General features: G+C 39.4%; 2 protein-coding genes across 3 annotated transcripts; one reads left to right on the top strand and one right to left on the bottom strand.

The window, feature by feature from the left end:
* Positions 1–778: 778 nt before the first annotated feature.
* Positions 779–18,140, bottom strand: gpam (glycerol-3-phosphate acyltransferase, mitochondrial). Of its 2 annotated transcripts, none has more exons than XM_082545029.1 (21): positions 17,713–18,140; positions 14,828–14,965; positions 14,530–14,649; positions 13,928–14,001; positions 13,019–13,132; positions 12,697–12,846; positions 12,500–12,599; positions 11,038–11,174; positions 10,548–10,647; positions 8,801–9,013; positions 8,455–8,568; positions 8,269–8,354; positions 7,312–7,424; positions 6,246–6,316; positions 5,520–5,787; positions 5,164–5,321; positions 4,645–4,722; positions 4,359–4,496; positions 4,044–4,233; positions 3,699–3,757; positions 779–3,612 (listed from the first exon to the last, which is right to left on the bottom strand). In XM_082545029.1, exons 2-21 carry the CDS (start codon positions 14,909–14,911, stop codon positions 3,496–3,498), a joined length of 2,484 nt encoding a protein of 827 aa, XP_082401155.1. In that variant the 5' UTR covers positions 14,912–14,965; positions 17,713–18,140; the 3' UTR covers positions 779–3,495. The 2 variants fall into 2 exon arrangements, with proteins under 2 accessions (XP_082401155.1, XP_082401156.1); XM_082545030.1 differs by lacking the exon at positions 17,713–18,140 and adding an exon at positions 17,329–17,699.
* Positions 18,141–18,336: 196 nt separating this feature from the next.
* LOC309713408 (large ribosomal subunit protein eL19) lies at positions 18,337–20,590 on the top strand. The gene is made up of 6 exons (XM_082545031.1): positions 18,337–18,436; positions 19,411–19,517; positions 19,607–19,729; positions 19,930–20,050; positions 20,146–20,256; positions 20,346–20,590. The coding sequence occupies exons 1-6, from the start codon at positions 18,432–18,434 to the stop codon at positions 20,470–20,472; spliced, it is 594 nt and encodes a 197-aa protein (XP_082401157.1). The 5' UTR covers positions 18,337–18,431; the 3' UTR covers positions 20,473–20,590.

Genomic DNA, 20,590 nt, shown 5'->3' with positions numbered 1-20,590 from the left:
GGCTTCGCATGGTCTCGATCCACTATATATCCTCCTCACAGCCTCCCATGGGCCTAACAAAGCAAGCCTCCCTCCTTCCTCAGCCTGACACATAATGATGTCTGTACAAACAGACAGATGCATCAAAAGTTGCCACATTACCAGATCTGCAACCAGAGAATTTAATGTATTTATTTATTTAGCAGTTTGATCTCTTTAGAAATAAATAAACAAAATTAGCTCTAATGTGCTAATAATGTGTTTGCATCATTTGATCACCTTTTACTTCTTTTGGACATACTGGGAGTTATTTTCACTCCAAATACTACAGAAAACTGAAAGATATTAATGTTTTGCAGAGAGAAATTGTCATGTCAGAAGCTACTGTTAGAAGCACTGTGTCTGCTTGTTTATCTTTGGGTTTATGTTCCCGTATGTACTGAATATAGTCAGCTTTTTAAAATCTGTCCTGGTAATAATAGTTTGTTCTACAAGCTACTGAGTGATGGGATGTACTTAGTGTTTCATGCACAGTGTAATAATTCACGCTGTTGTTCATCTGAGGTTGTATTTAAATAATTGACCTGTTGAACTTTGAAACTGAAATATGGTGTATTCTCTCTTTAACATGACTATAGTTTATTCTTATTTAATTTTTCATTGCAGTTACCATTCCTAACTCACTTTTATTTAAGCATTAGTTAACTATAATAACCTTTTACCCCTTTCACACACCAGAAAAATAATCACAAAATGCTTTTTAGATATAATAGAAGAAATAAAAAGGCAACACCATCACTAATCTATCATTAATTTATTTAAAAACAAAATCTAACAATGCCAATTGTGCTTTGCTTTGATAAAGCAAAAAGAAAAGTGACATATTTTTAGTAGCTGGTGATCCTAACATGTTCTCTCAACTTGTGAATTTTTTTTTCCAAGTTACCATCTACAGTGTTCTTTTGGATTCCCAAAATTATTAACATGCACAAAAAAAAACAAACAAGAAAAACAAACAAGAAAAGAATACTACAGTGCATTAAAAAGGCACCTGCTTCCCAGATACAGGCATTTATCCTACGTTATACAGAGTAGTGGGATGTGGTTAATGCAGCTTCAGTATCCCACAAGCAGTTCATTAAAAACTATAAATCTGTACCACGTCCATCGAGTATTCGACAATACCACAATGACCTTTTTAGATAACATTCAAGAGGTAACACAATTAATCTTCTACACATACAGCTCGCTTTCATCAACACAACTTACACGACATACACAGCGGTAAGGCTGTAAAAGACCATTATTATCAGGTTGAGCAGAGTTCACATTGAAGTGCCGATGATTAAAGGCGACCAGAGGAAACATGCAGTACAGTACGTATCATGGCAGATGGGTCCCCTGGTGAGGAGACTTGTACAGACCGAGGGCTCAGAAATGCTAGAAAGCTCGTGACACTCTCAGAGCACATTCTTGTTGCAGTAACATACTCTTCTGTTCTTCCACATGCTTTAGGTGTCTTTCACCAATATGTAACTTTTTTTCATTTACAAGTTTAGAAAAATATGAAAAATAAACATTACAATGACCTGTAACAAGAAGTGTTGAACTATCACACGTATTTCCCAATAGAAATATTTATTTAAAGGACCCAATTCTTGTATTGCCCTGACGCATCAACAATGTCCTCACGATCATTCAATAATGATGGCAATTCATTACGCTTCCTTTCAAACTTGCTGCTTCCTCTTTTTCTTGCCATCAAGAAGAGGAGCGGTGTACGTTTATATTCATGTTCACTGCAAACTGAAACTGAAAGACACACTAAATATTGACTTGATCGACTTTGTGTTATCAAGTTACTTTACAACATAATTAGAAACTCACAGCCAAATGCACAATGCTGTGTTGTTTCACCATCGTACTTTAACTTCAGCCACTCTGCTTTTTGTTCATGTTTTTAAAATTTCACAGTCAGGCATAATCTGACTTTTTGATTCCAACACTGAAACACTTAAATGTGTAAATGCAACTATAACAATAATAATAATAATAAGAAGAAGAAGAATAGGTAATATCTAGTTACTAGAGTAAACTCTATCATAATTTAAGTCAGTGTAAGATTGATTTTATTAAAGAATGTAACTAATGATGGAATTTAAAATTCCATTGCTATATCTAACATGAAAGAAGAAGAATTTAACCCGGAGGTTTTGGATGACTGCATTTTTTTCTGTTTCCTGTTTGTTTTTGACCTTACAGAGGTCTGTAAAGAGAACACTATACTGCACTCATAATTAGCCAACTGTTCAAAAGAACTGCACTATTTTACCACACTATGCAGCAATTTCAACTCACAAATGCCCAACTATTGCTCTTTCAGCAGCAATGCTATAAAGGCTATACAGCGTGTTTATGATAGAAGAAGAAAAAAAAAAAGAGGTGGTAATCCCAAATATCTGCTTTCCCTGAAAGGCATGTCACAGAGTGTCTGAGCGTGTTGTTATTAGAATAAAAGTGGGTGTGATGGCTGGTATTCATTACTTTAAGTGCTGTGCTGTGTAACATTCATCGAAAAGTGAGGTGTTCTGCAAAAAGAAAAGAGATCAAAGTCACTTTTCATATGAAAAGTTTAAGTGAATGCACTTAGATATTAGTGGTTTGAATGCACTTAACTGTAGGTGGACATTGTTTTAGGCCTTGACTACGCCAGACTTTCAACAGGTACATATTGCATTCGCTAAGTAAATATTGTTCATGGGCCAAACTGCACACTGATTGTTTTTATCTAAAAAAAAAAAACAGCAACTAGAAATAACTGACCTTCACCGTATGGAGATTTAAATTCATACATTTTGCCACTGAAACCTTGGATATGTACACAATTTGCAGGTGCACTGTATCTCTCTGAGTACAGCGAACTCTTCTCTTTAATTACACCAGAGTGTAATAATTTCAGTGCACTATAAATGAAGTTGTTCTACGTTCTATGTACAGGCAACACATTTTAAACTGTAAGATATTAGAGTGCACTGGAGAGAATACGGCAACTTTATAAACAAGCACAAAGAGTTAACATAAAAATGCCTCTGTTGTTGGTTATGTTTACAGTTATTTTATATGCATATTTTACTTGTTCACTTGTATAGACAAAAGGCAGCTTTGCTTTGTTCAGACTGCACGGTTAAATTTTTTTTTCCCATATTAAAACCTTTTGACTTCTCCTGCAAACGAACGATTCCTAGAGGGACCCCTTCAATACACATGTTAAATCAACTGCGCGGTTCTAACACAGGAAGTCAGAGACTGAAACAAAAAGAAAAAAAAAAAAGAAGAAGAAAGGGAAGACTGGCTTCAAGTCTCTTCCGACTACAGCTGATAGTTAGCTGCTTTTACGTGAAGGCACTTCCTGGTAAAGCTTTCCACAGAGTAGCACCTGGGACTGTTTAGAAGTAACCAGTAGAAGCCCTTTATTGGAAGGAGCCTGGGGTCCGAGCTGGGTGACGCACGTCGCGGTCACAGCAGAGTGAAACCTAAGATGTACTGCAGGAGTTTGTTCCGATTTTCCTGAGGTAGAAAGGTGCTGCTTAGCTCCAGAGTTGTCACCTTGTTTTCTCTCCTCTCCTTTAGGACCTGGAGAATAAACAGAAAACAGGAGGTTTAGCTGGAGGACTGTGCACATCACCCAAATACACACATAAAAATGCACACATGCCTACCCCGAGCTCCTTGAAAGTCCTCACGGTGTTCTTAACCAGATAATGAGTTGCACTTTCACCTGAATGAAAAGAGAAGTGCTTGAAATACATAAAACAGAGACAGGATCTTCCTTTTAAAATTTTTCACTAGCTAAATCCTTCTTTAATCTGATAGTAATTTCTTATTTTTCATGTGAATACTACTTATACTTTTGGACTTTATTCCCAGCACCTAAAAAAAAATCATGACTGGAAAAACCATTTTCTCATTTTTAGCAATTTTCTCAATTCCAAGTGCGATGTAGAGAAGTTTTAAATTATTTTTTAAATACATTGTGCAGTATGTGGGCGATATTAGGATATTACCATAACCAGCCACTCCTCTTTCTGTGCGTGTGAGCAGGTATCTGAAGAGCCTCTGGGTGTAGTCGGACTCGACCATGGGCTGGCTCAGACTGTGGACGAAGATCGCAGCCCCGCTGTAGGCCTCCAGCACCGGGCTGAGCAGCCGCTGAAGGAAGACAAAGAACTCCTGGTGCTCTGCAGAAACACTCACCTGAAAGACAACACAAACAGACCAAAAGTCAAATAAAGTCATTTTTGATGGTGAACAGTGGATGTTTGGATGTGAATGCTGTGGCGATTGTGTTGGCTGCAAAATTCCAAATGGTCTAAGTATACCTTAAGGTAGCGATCTCTCTGCTCCTCTCCAAAATCGCTGTCCTCATCCTCTTCGTCACTCCTCCAGGAAAGGGGCTCAGCAAACTTTTTGGGCCACGGCTCATCTGTGGGGCTTGGGCTCAGTTCCTCCTGGTCCTCCTGACGCACAAAAACAGATCAGAGGATCTGAAAGTTTCATTACCCAATAGCAACTATCGCTAAGAGTCCTTCCTAAAACATTCAACTTCTGACATTAACTGCCATGATCTGTTATTTTTGTCCAGCGGCTGACGGCCTGTAAACTCACCTCTGCCACATAAAGAACTCCATACTGGATCAGCCTGGTTACTGTGTCATGGAAAACCTGGTAAATAGTCTGGCAAGGCTGTGGGACAGACAGGAGAGATGTAGACACGCTAAAACATGAAACCACATAGGAGTTGAAAATGTAATTTTATAAACAACTACTTGTCAACAAACTTGTTCCATCATTACTAGTGTAAACTAATATGCAAACATTGTAAATAATCTTCATTTAGAGCCTAGGTTAGAGTTACTAATTACGGTGACAGGAATGTCTTATATTCAGATGATCAATGAGACTATAACCACACAGAGATGAAGTCAAGATTAATTATCTTGTCACAATTGCACAAAACAATGTCTGGCATATATAAAAGGACTCTTGATTGTAAACATGTCCACTGCTGAAGAAATGAGGCAGTGGACACGAGGTGGATGACAGCAGTAGTCATAATATCATAGACGCGTATGTAAAATGTGCGCAGACATTTGGAGTGATAAAGATGGAATATGCAGGACTTACTGGTGCTACAGCCACCTCATTGATAAGGAAGTGGGAGAGACCAGCGGCCTTGCGGATGAGTCTCTCTTGACTTAGAAGATGACTACTGGGATTGCCAGGCTGGCGAGCAGACTCTGATTCCATGACCAGCTCTCGCTGCAGCGACAGGACACTACAGGCTGGAGAGGTACAGGAAAACCTGTGTGTTTAGGACTGCTGAACTTAGATCTACTGTCACTTGTTTACCTTCAAACAGCAATTTAAACCAACTATTTAAAAAAATGTATTATTCAAGCTTACATGTTCAGTATATTTTTCTTAAATAATAACCACAATGATGAACCAAAACAGCACATAATACTGTTGGCATAACTTACCAATGATTGCATCAGAAATGAATACATGGAAAAGGCCGTTGCTGTAGAAGTTGAGCTCAAAAAGCGCAGGTACAGTTTGACTAGGTGCGATGGTAAACTCTCCATTGCGATTAGAACTGCTGGTCACATTGAGGCAGTTCCCCAGGAGGTGGAGAGCACGCATGACCACGTCCTCTGAGTTCCCCGAAAAGCCCAAGTCAAAGTCTCGTGACAGGATCTCCTCCTTCATGTTGAAGAAGTCTTCCACTAGCTTGGACAACACCACCCCCTGACACAAAATGAGCAGGAAAAAACAACAACAACAACATCAGAAACTTAAAAAAAAAAAAAAAGTATATTGGTGAATTTTAATAAGCCCACTTCAAAATAATAAAAGTCAAGAAACAAAGAAAAAAACTACAAAAGGGCTTTTGGGGTTGTATGCAGCACTGAGCAGTTGTCATGACATTAGTGTGTCTGTAGAGGGCAGAGTCTCACAATTAATGCAAGAGGCGATGAAAGAGAATGCAGGAAGAAATACGATTTTCTAACAGAGTTATCTATTCCTATATTTATGACTTAAGTGTCATGCCCAGGAAGGTGCATACCTGCTAAACGGAAGAGGAACAAGGGGAAAAAAAACAAACATACCAGACGGGGTAATAATAGCAGGATTTTAAAAAATGTGAGCTGGTGTATCTGGCAGTGACAGAACACGAGGAGAGAGGAGGCAACAGCTACACATACCTGTCTGTGTCTATACAGCAGTAGACAGGCCACAATGTGGGTCGACATGATTGCTGACGATTTATTGGCCGCTATGAGGAGGAGATACAAAAGGGTATAATAAGCAACACACAACAGAAAGAGAACAAAAAAAGCAGAAGTAGCAGAAGTACTTGTAATTCATTGAGACACCCTTAAAGCAAGACTACAGTGCTGTAAGCCCCAAACTAAGCTGTGTTCAGTTCCTTTTTATATGTGTATATATGTATAGCATCCAATCATAGCAGATATCAAGTCAGGAAAGTTTACAGAGTATTACAGAGACGATTCAACCTTGAGCGTGATTAAGTGTGGACACAAAAAAAAAAAGAAAAAGTCTTAACATAAAGAAGCCTCAGACAGAACCCAACTCAAGGTGGGTGGCTGTCTGATTTAATAGGCTGGGGAGAAAGGATGTAAAAAAGCTATATACCTGTGTTTTGTTATATATAATTTTAATTAATTCATCAGAGTTTGACTTACTACAAATAAAATATTAAATAGGCCTAAAAGAGCTGATTATATTGATAGCACTCAAAGGCAGAAAGAAAGAGTATGTGAGGGAGTGTGTAAAGACAAGGGTTACTACAGATCACCTAAAGTAGTAATCAAGCATAGAGGTGCAGGACATTTATGAACAGCTAAGCTGGTACTGCATTCTTCCCCCTCCCCTGTGCTTCCATCCTCCCCTTCACCTTATTGGCTAAAAACAACATGCCATCCAGCTGGTGGTTCTGTGATAGGCTGTTGGTTTAAAAAAAAAAAAAAAAAGCTAGTGTAGGAGAATGCAGCTGAATGAGCTGGGGAGAACCGGTTTCTGGAGTGCTATCCCAGGGCAAAACACCCCGAGTGATGTAAAGCGGATGGACTGATGCTGTGCTGTATTTCATGAGTGCTGCCTTTGTGAGCAGGTGCACCTTTAGCACAGGATGAAAAGGAGACTTATGTGCTTATTTAAGGGACCGGTGCTTACTGAAGACTTTAAATTATGATTCCTAGTCATCGTGCATGTAGTAAACCCACCATCTGCGGGTTGTGATTTTCTTACTAAAGAGAACGTGCTTGGCCAGGTTGTTGATAAGCTGTCGTCTAGAGATGTCCTCGGGCAGCTCTCTGTTCACCTGCTCTTCCTCCTGTCCATCAAACAGCTGAGCATCAGGCCTGGAAGGATAATAACAACAAGCCAATGTGTTTTTTACTGTGTCACACACAGTATGTATAATTTAAGATGGCAGTTGTCATGTCCAAACACACACCAGCTCATCTTTCACTCCTATTTTTGGGAGCTTGCAGTGTAACCCCCAATAATGTTAGAATATAATAATATTGGGTACTGTAAAATGCAATACACATTAGAATATACAACCACTACAAGGGGATACAGTATTTAAAACCCAAATAAACATAGACGAATAAATAGACAAAAGAGGAACAAAGTGGCATGAGAGTGCCCTGTGTCTGACTTCTCTACAAACAATCTGCCCCTGCCGTTAAAAAGTACTCAAGTTCAAGATCTCAAGTTAATAGCTTACCAATTATTTGTCATCATTTATCTAACGTGATCTCAGGGTGGTTATCTTACTCGTTTACTTCCTGGCTTTTGCCAAAGTCATTGCATGTCTCATCCATCCGTGCCATTAGCAAAACGTGATATGCCACTATTTCACGCGAGTGTTGAAAAGAGTCTTCCATAATATTTGTCTCCAAAGAGTTGAGAAGGTTGTTAATCACCACTGTTGGCACAAGTTTTGAAACTGACTGTAGACCAGCTGGGGCAGACTGCAGTCATCCCAGCGACAGTGCTTTATCGCTCGTTTTTACTATGAAGAGACAGCTTTGAACTGATCTGACCCCTGCCAGGGCTAACTAATGACCCGTTCTCAAATGTCACAGAGCCTGCCATGAAGTAGCAGGAGGGAGGTATAGAGCTTGGACATGAAGATTGTCCAGGAAGGTCATGACATGTGAGACTATGGAGTGAGCGTGTGTGTATATTTGTACTAACTCTGCAGAAATAATGGTGGGCATCAAAGCATGTTCCAGAGATACAGGTGGTGGACTATGACGGCTTCTCTGGGTGTCCAAGTACTCCTATAATTGACATAAATGTGACATACGTATTCATAAATACATATTCAATATAAAAAACAAACATGGAAGGTTTTCAGCTCTTTTTAGTGTGATTAATCACCTTCAGGGAGAAGGGCTGGTTGAAATCAACACGGACACAACCGTAGTTCTTCCTCAACATCCTGAACACACCACATGCTATTCCCCACCAGCTTTCGTTCTTCTTCGGCTTGCCCTAGAACAAGACAGATTTGAAAGTTACCAAAAATATAGCTATAAGGACACAGCTGAAGCAGTTTGTGTCAAAACATGCTTGGCTCTACCACCAGAAATACATAAATTTTTTTCAGTCACAAATTCAAAATCCAACTAATTTATTTTTCTGTGTATTTTTCTTTTTCTGTGCATGATTAAAAAACAAAAAACAAAAACACCTTTGTTGCCACCGACGTCATCCAGACACTCACCAGCTGCTCACTATTGTAGTTTCCCTCAATAATGCGGTCATAGGAGATGCCAACTGGCACCACCAGCACGTCTCCGATGGCCCCCGTGCACATTGTGTCAACCACGATAGACAGCATGCCTGCACGTGCTGGAGATGGCTTACCACTGCGCGACCGAGTCCCCTCCAGAAAGACCTCCAAAAACTGCTGCTGCCGCAACAATTCCTCTGTGTACTACGACAATGACGAAACAGGGAAATGATCAGGTGAATACAGAAAAGGTGTGTGTCAGACAAATGAGAAAATAATACATGTAAAGGTCGCAGTATTTTTGGTGAAAATGTAATTTGCTGACGTCCCGAAGCAGGAAATTCACTTAATTACAAGCTGACAGTCAAGTAAAGTCAAGGCCATGCCAGTGCTGTAGTATGCAGGTTAAACATGAGACTCAAAGTGTAGGAAATCGGGTGCATGCTGAGGTAGCTTTGCTGTATAATGATATCCTCCTGAGTACAGTGTGTACACAGCTGTCTTAGCTATGCAGACACTTTTGAGAATAGAAGCTTTGTCCTGAAATAAACTCCAGGCCGTGGCATTCAAAGTAAGCCGGGACGTCTAGGTTCAGTTTTCATGGGAGCAACTGGAGTTAGAGCAGCATGTGACCTTTTTCTACAGCTTGCCTGTGAAAGCTAATTCCATTCTGGCAAGTGACACATGCGTGCCAGATTAAAATCTCACTTTTTAGCAAATTTAATTACTTTGACCACTTTCAATCATTACAGCTGCAACTTGTGCACTCTTTGACATGTGCAATAACACTAAGTGCAATACTCTTTTCTGGCGTCGTTGTATTTTTACTCAGTTGTATACAGCATTTGTATTTTATTTTTATTCTATTGTATATTTTATTCTATTTTATTCTACTGTATATAGTATTTTATTGTGTTCTATTCTGTACAGTTGTGTACTGTATTTATTCTTATTGTATTCTAATTTTTGCTTCATAACTTTTGCACTGTCCACTTCCTGCTGTGACAAAACAAATTTCCCACGTGTGGGACTAATAAAGGTTATCTTATCTCATCTTAAGAAAAAGAGGTAAAATATGGTTTGTATAACAGGATTGAATTTCAGCTCATCATTTCTACTAGCTGCTCATGTCTTGGGCTGATAATTCTTATCTTAAGGACACAATACGAACCTATCTTACAAGCACAATACACTGTTACTTATTGCCAACCCCTTCTGAAGATACAAAGAAAATCTGCCACTCAGATCAACCCATGCAATTAAATAAACCACCTAAGTTTCCATGCTACTTTGTAGAAAACACACTGAAAATCTTCCAAGTAGTTTATGATGGCGAAACACTAACAAAAACCTATGAATCTGCAACACAAGCCTGAACATCTACTCGTCATGTGATACAGAAAAACCTATAATGACCAATACTGGGTTACAACTGGTAAATAAAAGGTTAGATGACGTATAAGCCGACCCAATATGTTTAGAGAGCAAAACTGTTGACACATGGGTCACTACAATAAAGGAAAGGAGCATATCTACCCAAACATTTAGTTTGGGCTTACAAATGACAGGACTGTAGCAGAGTCAAAATAAGTTCTTTGGAAGATATAATGCTAATTACAAAGTAAAACTGGAAACAAAGACATGGCTTAAATAACAAAAACATTTCACTCTCTCATTATTCAATAGAAAAGAACACACAGAGCAGAAAACATGAAGAAAACCCGCTCTGCAGACTTACTGCGTGCAAAAGAGATCGGTACAAAATGTCTTTCTTTCCATCTGCAGACTCTTCCATTCTTCGTCGTATGAAGAAACCTCCAAGTTTACGGATCAGGGTGCTGAAAACAAAGAAGTTTTATAAAGTAGTTTCCAAGCTTTTCAATGGGCAGCAACAGCGAGCACAAACTCCACAGCTGTCAGCAAATACAGTTTTAATCAGTGATTTCCTCAAGGTACTAATTTGGATTAAGGTGTGACTATGATGAAAAAGGAGGACAGTTTGATACCGAAGCACTTAAAATATAAAGATGACTCATCCTAACACTTCAGGGACCCATGTTGTAAATACCCATGTAGTACAAAAGGATCAGTGCTGAACCAAATGCTAGTTGAAGCAGGATAAAAAAAAAGATTTAACTATCGAACATATTTCCAGGGAATTCTTTATTGTTTGAGTTAAACATACACCTTATTTCCAGATCAATCTTCACACAAGGCCTTATGTTTACCTGAGGATGGGGATGCTTAAGTTGTTTCCAGCAGCGATGTGCGGGGCTTTGATGTTATGACAGAACAGAATCAACGTGATGAGCAGGTAGTCGATGTGGGATTTGTGAACTGGGAGGAAGACCATCGGCACATTTTGCTGCAAAGAAAAGAGAAATAAGCAATTTCTCCTAACACGTTTTTAAGAACTCTGTATGTGATCAATGTTGAGAACTTTTATTATCTACGAGAAATGTACAATGACAGAAAACACCTTGTAAATATTACAAGCAAGAAAATAAACACTCAGCTAAACAGCCAGTTTATTAGGTACACTTGTTCAACTGCTTGTTAACTCACAAGTCTAATCAGCCAATCCCAATAACTGCCCAGGAACTGAATGCATTTAGGTGTGTAAACACAGCCATGATGAACTGCTGAGGTTTAAACCGAGCATCAGAATGGGGAAGAAAGGTCATTTAAGTGATTTTGAACGTGGCTTGAGTGTTGGTGCCAGATGAGCTGATCTAAGTATTTCAGACACTGCTGATCTACTGGGATTTTCCTGTAAAGGAGAAAACATCCAGCAGTTCTTTGAGTAAGAATACCTTGGTGAAGTCAGAGGCCAGAGAAAAATGAGCAGACTGCTTTGAGTTGAACTGAACACTTGATTACTGCTGCAAGATTTGGATGGTAAGGTCAAAATCAGACATAAACAACATAAGGTAGGGATCCATCCTGCATTGTTCGGGCTAATGGTGGTGGTGGGGCAAATTTTCGTAGCAAACTTAAGATCCCATAGTAGAAAATGAGCATCATTTAAACACTAGAACCTAGCTCCGAGTATTGCTACTCATCATACCCATCCCTTTATTGCCGCACTGTACCCATCTTCCAGTGTGAATATCATGCCATGTAACAAAGCTTAAATGATCTCAAACCGGTTTCCTGAACATGACAGCAAGTTCACTATACTCAAATGGCCTCAACAGTCACCAGATCTCAATCAAATGAAGCACCTTTGCAGAGTCGTGGAACGACAGATTTGTATCTCAGATGTGCAGCCAAAAAATCTGCAGCATGATGTTATCATGTCAACACTGTTCAAAATCTGAATCTGTGCCACAGAGAATTAAAGCAGTACTGAAGTCAAAAGGGGGTCCAACCTGGTACTAGCATGGTGTACCTAATAAAGTGGAGTGTATATTTAGTGCTAGTTTATGTATATTTACAACTATCAATCATTTACATTCATAAAGCCTCTTCAGTGGTCAGAAATAAAGGCTGCTTCGCTAGTTAATCAAGACACAGCAATCAGTGAAGAAGACTATGTACATGAAATACTACATCAGCTTTATCGGTTTAGCCGTTACCGTTTTCAGCAATCAGAAACAAGTTTTCAATATTAATGGAAAAAACAGTCTTACTCATTTTGGGTAGCAGATTGTGCTGAGACAGTTTATCATGTGTGTCTTTGCCCCTCACCTCTGTAGCAGCTTTCTTCACCATTTCCAGCTGTCCTTTGTGGATCTGGATGCTCCAGAAGAAGCCATTAAACAGCCTCAAAAGCACCCAACCAGTTAGCCTAATCCAAAAGAAAAATTAAGATGTAGAACAGAACACAACATAGCAGGTTTGCTTAAGGCATTACAATATTGTCATAAACTAAAAAGTATAAATACCTAATAAAGGCTGGGGAAATGTTAGCAACCATCTCTTGGAGGAAGGCCCTGGCTTTCTGCTTTACTTTGCTGACAGCTTTGTGCTCCTGACCAGGCTGGCTGGCTGCAGCATCCAAGTCTGTTGCTACTGTCACAATAGCATCCTCCACCCTGCAATCAACAAAAGAAGAACACAAACATAAAGCTGCCTCTTCTAACATTCAACGCATTGTCTCCATTTCTCTAATAAAATGGTTTCTTTATGTCCACCATATCACAAATTTATCTATGATTGGAAAATAAAGTTTGATGTGGGCTGAATTTCCTGTATCCTGACTTTTACCTGCTGTTGTTGAGTACGTTATCCACCACGTTCCTGGTGAACATGTCCTTGTGGACATCTCTCTCCACAACGAAAAGCACATAACTCAGTCTGCGTGCCAGCCAGCCCCGCTGTCTAGATGAGCACACACAGAAAAACGCTTGCATAAAACCACATAAACGATACATATTTACATACGAGAAGAGATTCTCAAATATACTCAGATATATGCTGAAAGCTGTGTTATAAACATGAGCCTTGCTTTTCGCACAAAAACACATAAGTTAAATATATGAATCAACATCCAGATAAGGGACAGTCAGGAATACTTGCACGACTTTTCATGGTAATATCACATTTCCAGGAACTGCAGAACAATGCATAACCTGCATAACCCAAACACACAGCTTCATCATCAACAGCTGTGTTACAGGTCAGGTTTGCTATACCTTGATGAGCTTTCAAGTAACATAATACTGACTGTGTCAGGACAAAGCAAACGATGCTAACCCAACCATGCTGAGTACGGTACATCACCATCTCTGTTTCCATGCTAATAGAACTAGATATTAACTTATTTCTGTTTTTCCCCATTCGGTTTGGAGCATGGTGGCATATATCTTACTGAGTATTGTCAACAAAAGCCAGCCACTGGGTGCATGTGTCTGGTGTCCACTGACAAACACTGTAAATTATTCATCTGTCGACCTTTCCACAATTTCAGAGAGTCATCCTCTTGACTTAAATCCAGTTATTTTACACTGGTTGTTAAGAATTTCACCCTAAATCTGAACTGCATTCAATGGGACTGATTGGAGATCAGAGGACTGACAAGGCAAGTAGAGACTTTCCTGTTCTGCCAAAGCACGACGTGAAGTTTCAGTTGAAGAATGTTCCTAAAGTGGAAGGGAAGTGAAAAGCTCCGTTTACCTAGTGTGGGTCTCGTTTATGTAGATGACGTTTCGCAGACCCAGAGATGGAATACTGGGATTGAACAGTCTCTCCTGTAAGGAACAAAAAAGATAAAAAATGAGAAAGTAACTCGAATCAGTTTAGTTTCGCGTTACTTTACAGCTTGTTATGCTTTAATTCTCGTTAAGAAAATAAATTTAACTAGAATTGAACCTTTTAACAGCTAATTTTTTATATTACTGCACTAAACTCAATAATGAGGTGTTTTAAGAATTGCTTTATGTCTAAAAAAAACATTCCTTGAAAATGCCTTGCAACCACTTTTCAGATTTTCACCTTTATCATATAAACACAGGAAGACAACCTGAGATCCACATATCATTTAATTAGCAAATTAAATAATCAAATTAGATCTGAATAGATTATATGAATAATAATGACTTATCTAAAATTATTTTTAATTATGATTTTTTTAAGAGGACTGCTTGTTTTTCCGAACAGCCAGGATAGATCGAGTTAGCAGGAACTATTCGATTCCATGCTGGCCAATTTCTTTACAAAAGACCAGAAATCAGCAAATGAACTCAAGCCACAGTTAATTAGCCGTGATGTAATTTTACCCAGCTCTGTGGTGTACAGGAGTGACAGCAGCGCCCCACAAAGGGCCTCTTTCTGTTCAGCAGACCCTCCTTCCACGTGCTGGCGACATTACGCAGGACTGAAGGGCTGGTGCTGCGGTCCTTGAAATGCATAAAAAAAAGATTGATCAGGAAGAAGCAAAAGCATCACATGAAAGGACCGTGTGTGCTGATATGAGATTTATCGCCTTTGATCTTGGGGGGGATGCATGGCGCTGTTCTGAATGTACAATGAAAATTACAACAACAACAAAAAGAAAACAAATTAATTGTGGCTTACCGAGTCTTCATTGGGATGTTTCCAGCGGTTACACCACTGCTCTCCATTGCTGACCTGCAGCAGCAAGCCATCTGACAGCTCCATGCTCTCTGCTGTCTCCTTCCTCTCCCTCCTGGTCACACACCACTAGCTGGCAAGCTGACAGCACACACAAATACAATACAGTTATATTTTTTTTAATTTAAGTGATCAATGAATATTAGTGAGTAGCACAAAGAAAATGCACAGCGTTTAAATCTAGCTGGTGGAAAAATACAACACTCACTGCAGCAATGTATTAAGCTACAGTGGGCGACATAGCTTATATCGCCTTCACGAGCAGCCTCTGCTCAGCATTTTGACTGCATGAGCAATGATGGTGAACAACCAGATGTTAACAGCTTCCTTTCAACTTTAAAGCCAAAAGTCAGCACCTCCCACATGAGGCATCGCTGTGCTATTCAGATTCAGTCAACGCTGGCATGCTCCAGTTAGACCTGATTTTCTAAGAAAAGTCGGAAGTCATACTGGAAAAACCAACAAGATGCAGCAGATAATAATGTATATTAATCACCCCAACATCTCAGACTGAATGCAGTCTGGTGGGACTAGTTAACAGAGAAGTCAAAGTTTTACTTCTTTAACTGATATGCGAGTAAGCCATTTTAAATAGCAGTGTGACCACAGATAGGGCAAAGACTTCCTCATTTTAGAAAACACAAACATTTTCAAACACCAAACAATGCACTTCTTAAAGATGTTAATTAAGATCATCATCTGCCCTCAAGACACAGCTGTCGTACTCAACTCCAGCTGACAAGAACCTTAAATTAAATGCACAAACTCAGATATATGCAGCCAAACTACGCTGCTCTTTTTTTGGTTTAGCTTAATGCACACATTAAATATTTGACAATGGAAAAAAACAAATAACAGAACCAAATAAAGCCTTTACTTTGGGAAGGCCCGCAGTTAGATTGAGTAACAACATCAACTACTATGTACGCACTGATTTACTGGCTGAACAGTGCTATCTGACAAGTCACCAGTTCGCCATGATTTCTGACAGAGGCCCATTGGCAAACAACAACAAAACAAAAGTAAAACGCCAGTATTGCCCAAGCTGACATTTTAACATGAGTATCAGCTCACGGTTACACAGCTGGAGCGTCCCTATCAGTCACTATGTAGAAATGGTCACTACACAAAATAGCAATCTAAAAATAACATAATGGGAAGCTTTTGTTTGGCATTTTAAACATAATTTGTCTAATGTGCCTCAAATGACACTTTGCTTTTGTTACACACCAGTTGTCCTGCATAACACTGGTAAGCGTCCTGAAACAAAGTCAAAATTTACACTAAACACACAATGCTGGAGGATTTTACAATGAACCAAACATAGCATAACCACTGAACCTTCCTGAAGAAACAAGGTAAGGGGATAGCTAGACATCAGTAAGGAAAGAGAGAAGATGTGAAGAGAACCCACAAAGGTAATTAAGAGAATGTCTTTGATTAGCCTGGAAATGAGTCAATTTATGAATGAATGCTTACACAGACTGTACAGTATGTGTGTCAGTTAAGGACACTGTCGGTCCATCTTTCTCTGACTAATACGTCTGACTGTCAGCAGACTGGCCTCTTCACAAAAATGTTCCTGCCTAACAAGCTTCAATGAATGAATGAACATTGTGACATTGTCCTCCTGTGGTTGTAGTGGGTGATGTGCACACAGATGAGGGAAGCAGAGATTTCAAAGGGGTCAACGGCCGAGAGTACTCCAGAAAAACAAAGACCTCCAAGAATGAGGAGCTTAGGGGAATTAGATAACAAGTGAAGGTAGCCCTTACACTGCATTAAAGTTTAATGAGTACACGGATAATAACATTCAACGTATGCAAATCCTATAAACTAATTTGAATAATTTTCATGGGATATATCTACATTAGTTTGTAGCAACTTCCACTATCTGTTATAACGTTGTTAAATATTTGATTCAATCAGTAATTTCAAAATGAAGTATCATCAAGAAATTATTAAAAAACAACACGCTGAGGCGCTACTATCGCATTACACTGGCAAAGTGTGGCCTGGGCCATCTGCCACATAATCACGTTTTATTTACCTTTAGCAAAATCATGCCTGTTCATGCACACTGAAAACCACTGGGTTAATCCGGCAGACAGGCTCAGACCTGCCTTGCAATAAGCAGGTCAAACAGGAGAGGTCTCTTTGTGACAGATGGTCAGTTCAGATAACTAGCTGATCAGACAACAATAGCACCAACCAGACATGCCCATGTCTAGCTTGGCCGCGGAAACGCGGTACTGTTCAGTTACAGCCGACACCTCCTAGAAAGACATTATTAAAAAGTCTCCAGTTTGTGCATTTGGATGGTGTTGCGTAAAGTTATTAAAACGTGATGTGAGCAGCTTCCGTGACCGTCTGTGGCACGCTGCATGGCATGCTTCCGAGCTTCATGAGGCACATCTCATCTTACAGCTAACGCCGGTACTCACGATGGTCTCCAAGACAGGGGTGACTTTAACCTGTTCTCCACTCGATGTCTTAATCTAGTCTGAATCTTAAATGATTAGCATTAGCCCGGTTTACCTCAGTGCGGATGAGACATGGAAAAATGTCAAATCCCACATTGCCGGGGGTCGTCTCGAACTCAATGTCAGTGTAAAGTTGACCGACTATGTCGTGTTTTACTGTGAAAAACGGCTCTAAATGATAAGTAATTATCTCTCACAACCGTGTCAACAAGTCCACATTAACGACACAGTTACTGTTTCTATGACAGGACAGGAACGGCGTTAGTAACAGTTACTAATAATGCAACGATGTAGCTGTTAGCATTAGCTCTCCAGCCACGCTCGCGAGAATGGACTCTCACTTACCTTGACAACAGTGTTACGCTGAGTCATATCTAAAATGTAAGCTTATCAACAAACAGCCGGCCGCTGAGTATTTCGGTACGCTTCTTTTGTAACACACTAGCTCCACTGTCCTTGGTACACCGGACAACACAGCTCTGACACTCGGGGATGTGTGACAGGAGGGAGGACCACTTGCGGTGGTTTTGTTTTGGTACAAGCAGCGGCGCCATTCTGCCACCAGCCAGAAGAGGGCAGCACGACGCCACTTTGACCACTTTGCGTTGCAATTTGACAACATTAAACACTTAATATAAAGGTGCGTTAGTATTTCTATTTTTTTGTCCATTTTTTATTTGATGTGGAAATGTGTCATCTTGACAAAGCTTTTTTTTTTTTTTTTAAAGCTGTTTTTAAAATGCAGTCTTTGAAACATTGGGTTAACGCGCCCTCCAGTGGGCGGATTGATACAAGCATTTTATCGGACCGTACCACTGTGCTACATCAATAGGGTTATTGTGGCTTATTTTAAGACGCAGTAAACCAAAGCCAAAAGATTAAGATTATTAATTATTTGGTATTAATTATTAGTTAATTATTTAACTATTCTGTCACTTCATAAACATTGGCTGTATTTACATTTCTATATATTACAGCCACAGTTGTCTCACCCATGGCAATGGCTATAATGGTAGTGTCACAAACATTCTATTTCCTTCGTTTCTATCAAGCTAGCAGCAGCCATGAGGTAAGCTGTATATTTGAAATTTAATTAAGCTTTTCATTTCCAAGCAGAGTGCAGGAAGTGTTAGAGATTCTTTTTATTTAAAACAGCGGGGAGAACTGTCTAGATGACTTTGAGTGAATTCGCTCATTTCTACCAGAATGCGTTGATGGCCTTTGTTGGTAAGCAAACCGTGCTAATATAGTGAGACATGTCACAACATGTTAGAAGACAGCCCGTCTACTGAGCCAGGCATCAGCTGTAAAGACTGCAGTGTTTTGACTTTTTTTCAACAAGCTGACGAATGGATTGAGTGAAATAAAACAGATTTAATAATGAAAGTCAATTATCTCGGCAAGGTAGAGGTGTTACTTGTTGTCATGTGTTTTGGTACTTGGGCTACAGTCTTCTTCTCCCAAGTGGAAAACCAACCAGTAAACAAACAAGTTTACTGCACATCTAAAAGTCAGCAAATGACGTTTCAATCTTTTACAGCCTTTCATCAAAAAACACTCAAATGGGAGTTCAGTAGCTGATTTGTCCATTTATGTAACAGTTAGTTTATGACACTCGAAGAAAATAATTTAAATGATATATTGGCGTTAGGCGCTCAACTGGTCAAGGTCACACCTTGTATAGGCATAAAAAATTAGGTATGAAGTAAAAATGGCTTATGAACACAATCGAGGGTGCTTTTTAATTGAATGGTGATGGGTAGGCAAAGTTTATTCCATCCTAATAAATAAGATTGTACTACAGAAACGTAGAATGTGACATATTTTTTTCATGTATGTTTTCTGTAACTGCCAGGGTGAATTAGTAATAGAATTATAATTTCTATTACTAAATTATATCCTCACTGGACTAAACTAGATTAAACTAAATCAAATGATACGCTTCTTCTTGCTGTAATATTGGGGTTTTTGTTTGTTTGTTTTTAATTTAGTTTAATAAAAACTATTTCCAACAGTGCTTATATAATGATTTTGCTCTCCCAGCATGCTCAGGCTCCAGAAGCGCTTGGCCTCCAGTGTCTTGCGCTGTGGTAAAAAGAAAGTGTGGCTGGACCCCAACGAGACCAATGAGATTGCCAACGCAAACTCTCGTGAGTTGTTTCCTTTGTGGATTTATGTAGTAGGCTCTGGGCTCCTTAAATTTACGCTTTTATTTAAATGAATTTTATTTGGGCTACAGGCCAGCAGATACGAAAACTGGTAAAGGATGGACTGATCATCAGAAAACCTGTGACTGTTCATTCCCGTGCACGCTGCCGCAAGAACACACTGGCACGCCGCAAGGGACGTCACACGGGTTATGGTGAGTAGTTAGGTTATTGTTATCTTTCCCCAAATTTGCTTTCACTAATAATGTGGCTAATAATTGCGTATTTGGGAAAATAAAATCAAGCGGTGTGTACATGTTAAGGACTGCTTATAGAAACTGCAAGTAGTGGTGGTTTCAGTATGAACTTGGAGTAAGATAAGAGTTTTATTTCAGTAATATAATTTTCTTTCCAGGTAAGAGAAAGGGCACGGCCAATGCTCGTATGCCGGAGAAGTTGTCATGGATGCGGCGCATGAGAATTCTGCGACGTCTTCTTCGTCGCTACAGGGAGTCCAAAAAAATTGACAGGCACATGTAAGAGTGAATGTCATCACTGATGTACTCACTGATCATGAATAAGGTTTTATGTCAGTTTCATTGATAGATGAGTAATGTTTTGTGTCTTCTAGGTACCACAGTCTCTACCTAAGAGCGAAGGGTAATGTCTTCAAAAACAAACGCATCCTTATGGAGCACATCCACAAATTAAAGGCTGACAAGACTCGCAAGAAGCTCCTGGCGTACGTTTCCACTTCTTCTTTTCTTGTATTATTTCACTCCAAGCGCAGCAACATTTATACACTGAAATTAATTTGTTTCTGTCCTGCAGTGACCAAGCCGAGGCCCGGCGCACAAAGACAAGAGAAGCCCGCAAACGCAGAGAAGAGCGTCTCCAGGCCAAGAAAGAAGAGATCATCAAGAACTTATCAAAGGAGGAGGAAACTACAAAAAAGTGAATCTAAAATGTATTCAAATCTTGTGAGGATCAGCTTTTGGTTGTGAATAAATGTGGATAAGAGAAAATATCATCAGTAATGTTCTTGCCTTGATATTAAAAATGATTTGACATGAAAA

Source organism: Aulonocara stuartgranti (genome assembly GCF_965226115.1).
Source record: "Aulonocara stuartgranti genome assembly, chromosome: 8".
Lineage (NCBI taxonomy): Eukaryota > Metazoa > Chordata > Actinopteri > Cichliformes > Cichlidae > Aulonocara > Aulonocara stuartgranti.
This window is presented reverse-complemented; position numbering and strand designations above follow the sequence as displayed.

Excerpts from the sequence above, each read along its gene's own strand:
- gpam (XM_082545029.1), bottom strand. The coding sequence starts at position 14,911 with ATGGAGCTGTCAGATGGCTTGCTGCTGCAGGTCAGCAATGGAGAGCAG. Across the intron at positions 12,600-12,696 it reads ATTTCCCCAGCCTTTATTAG|GCTAACTGGTTGGGTGCTTT; the intron begins GTATTTATACTT and ends CTTTTGGATTAG. Across the intron at positions 6,317-7,311 it reads GGCCAAGCACGTTCTCTTTA|CGGCCAATAAATCGTCAGCA; the intron begins GTAAGAAAATCA and ends TCCTCCTCATAG.
- LOC309713408 (XM_082545031.1), top strand. Across the intron at positions 20,051-20,145 it reads AAAAAAATTGACAGGCACAT|GTACCACAGTCTCTACCTAA; the intron begins GTAAGAGTGAAT and ends TGTGTCTTCTAG. Across the intron at positions 20,257-20,345 it reads ACTCGCAAGAAGCTCCTGGC|TGACCAAGCCGAGGCCCGGC; the intron begins GTACGTTTCCAC and ends TCTGTCCTGCAG.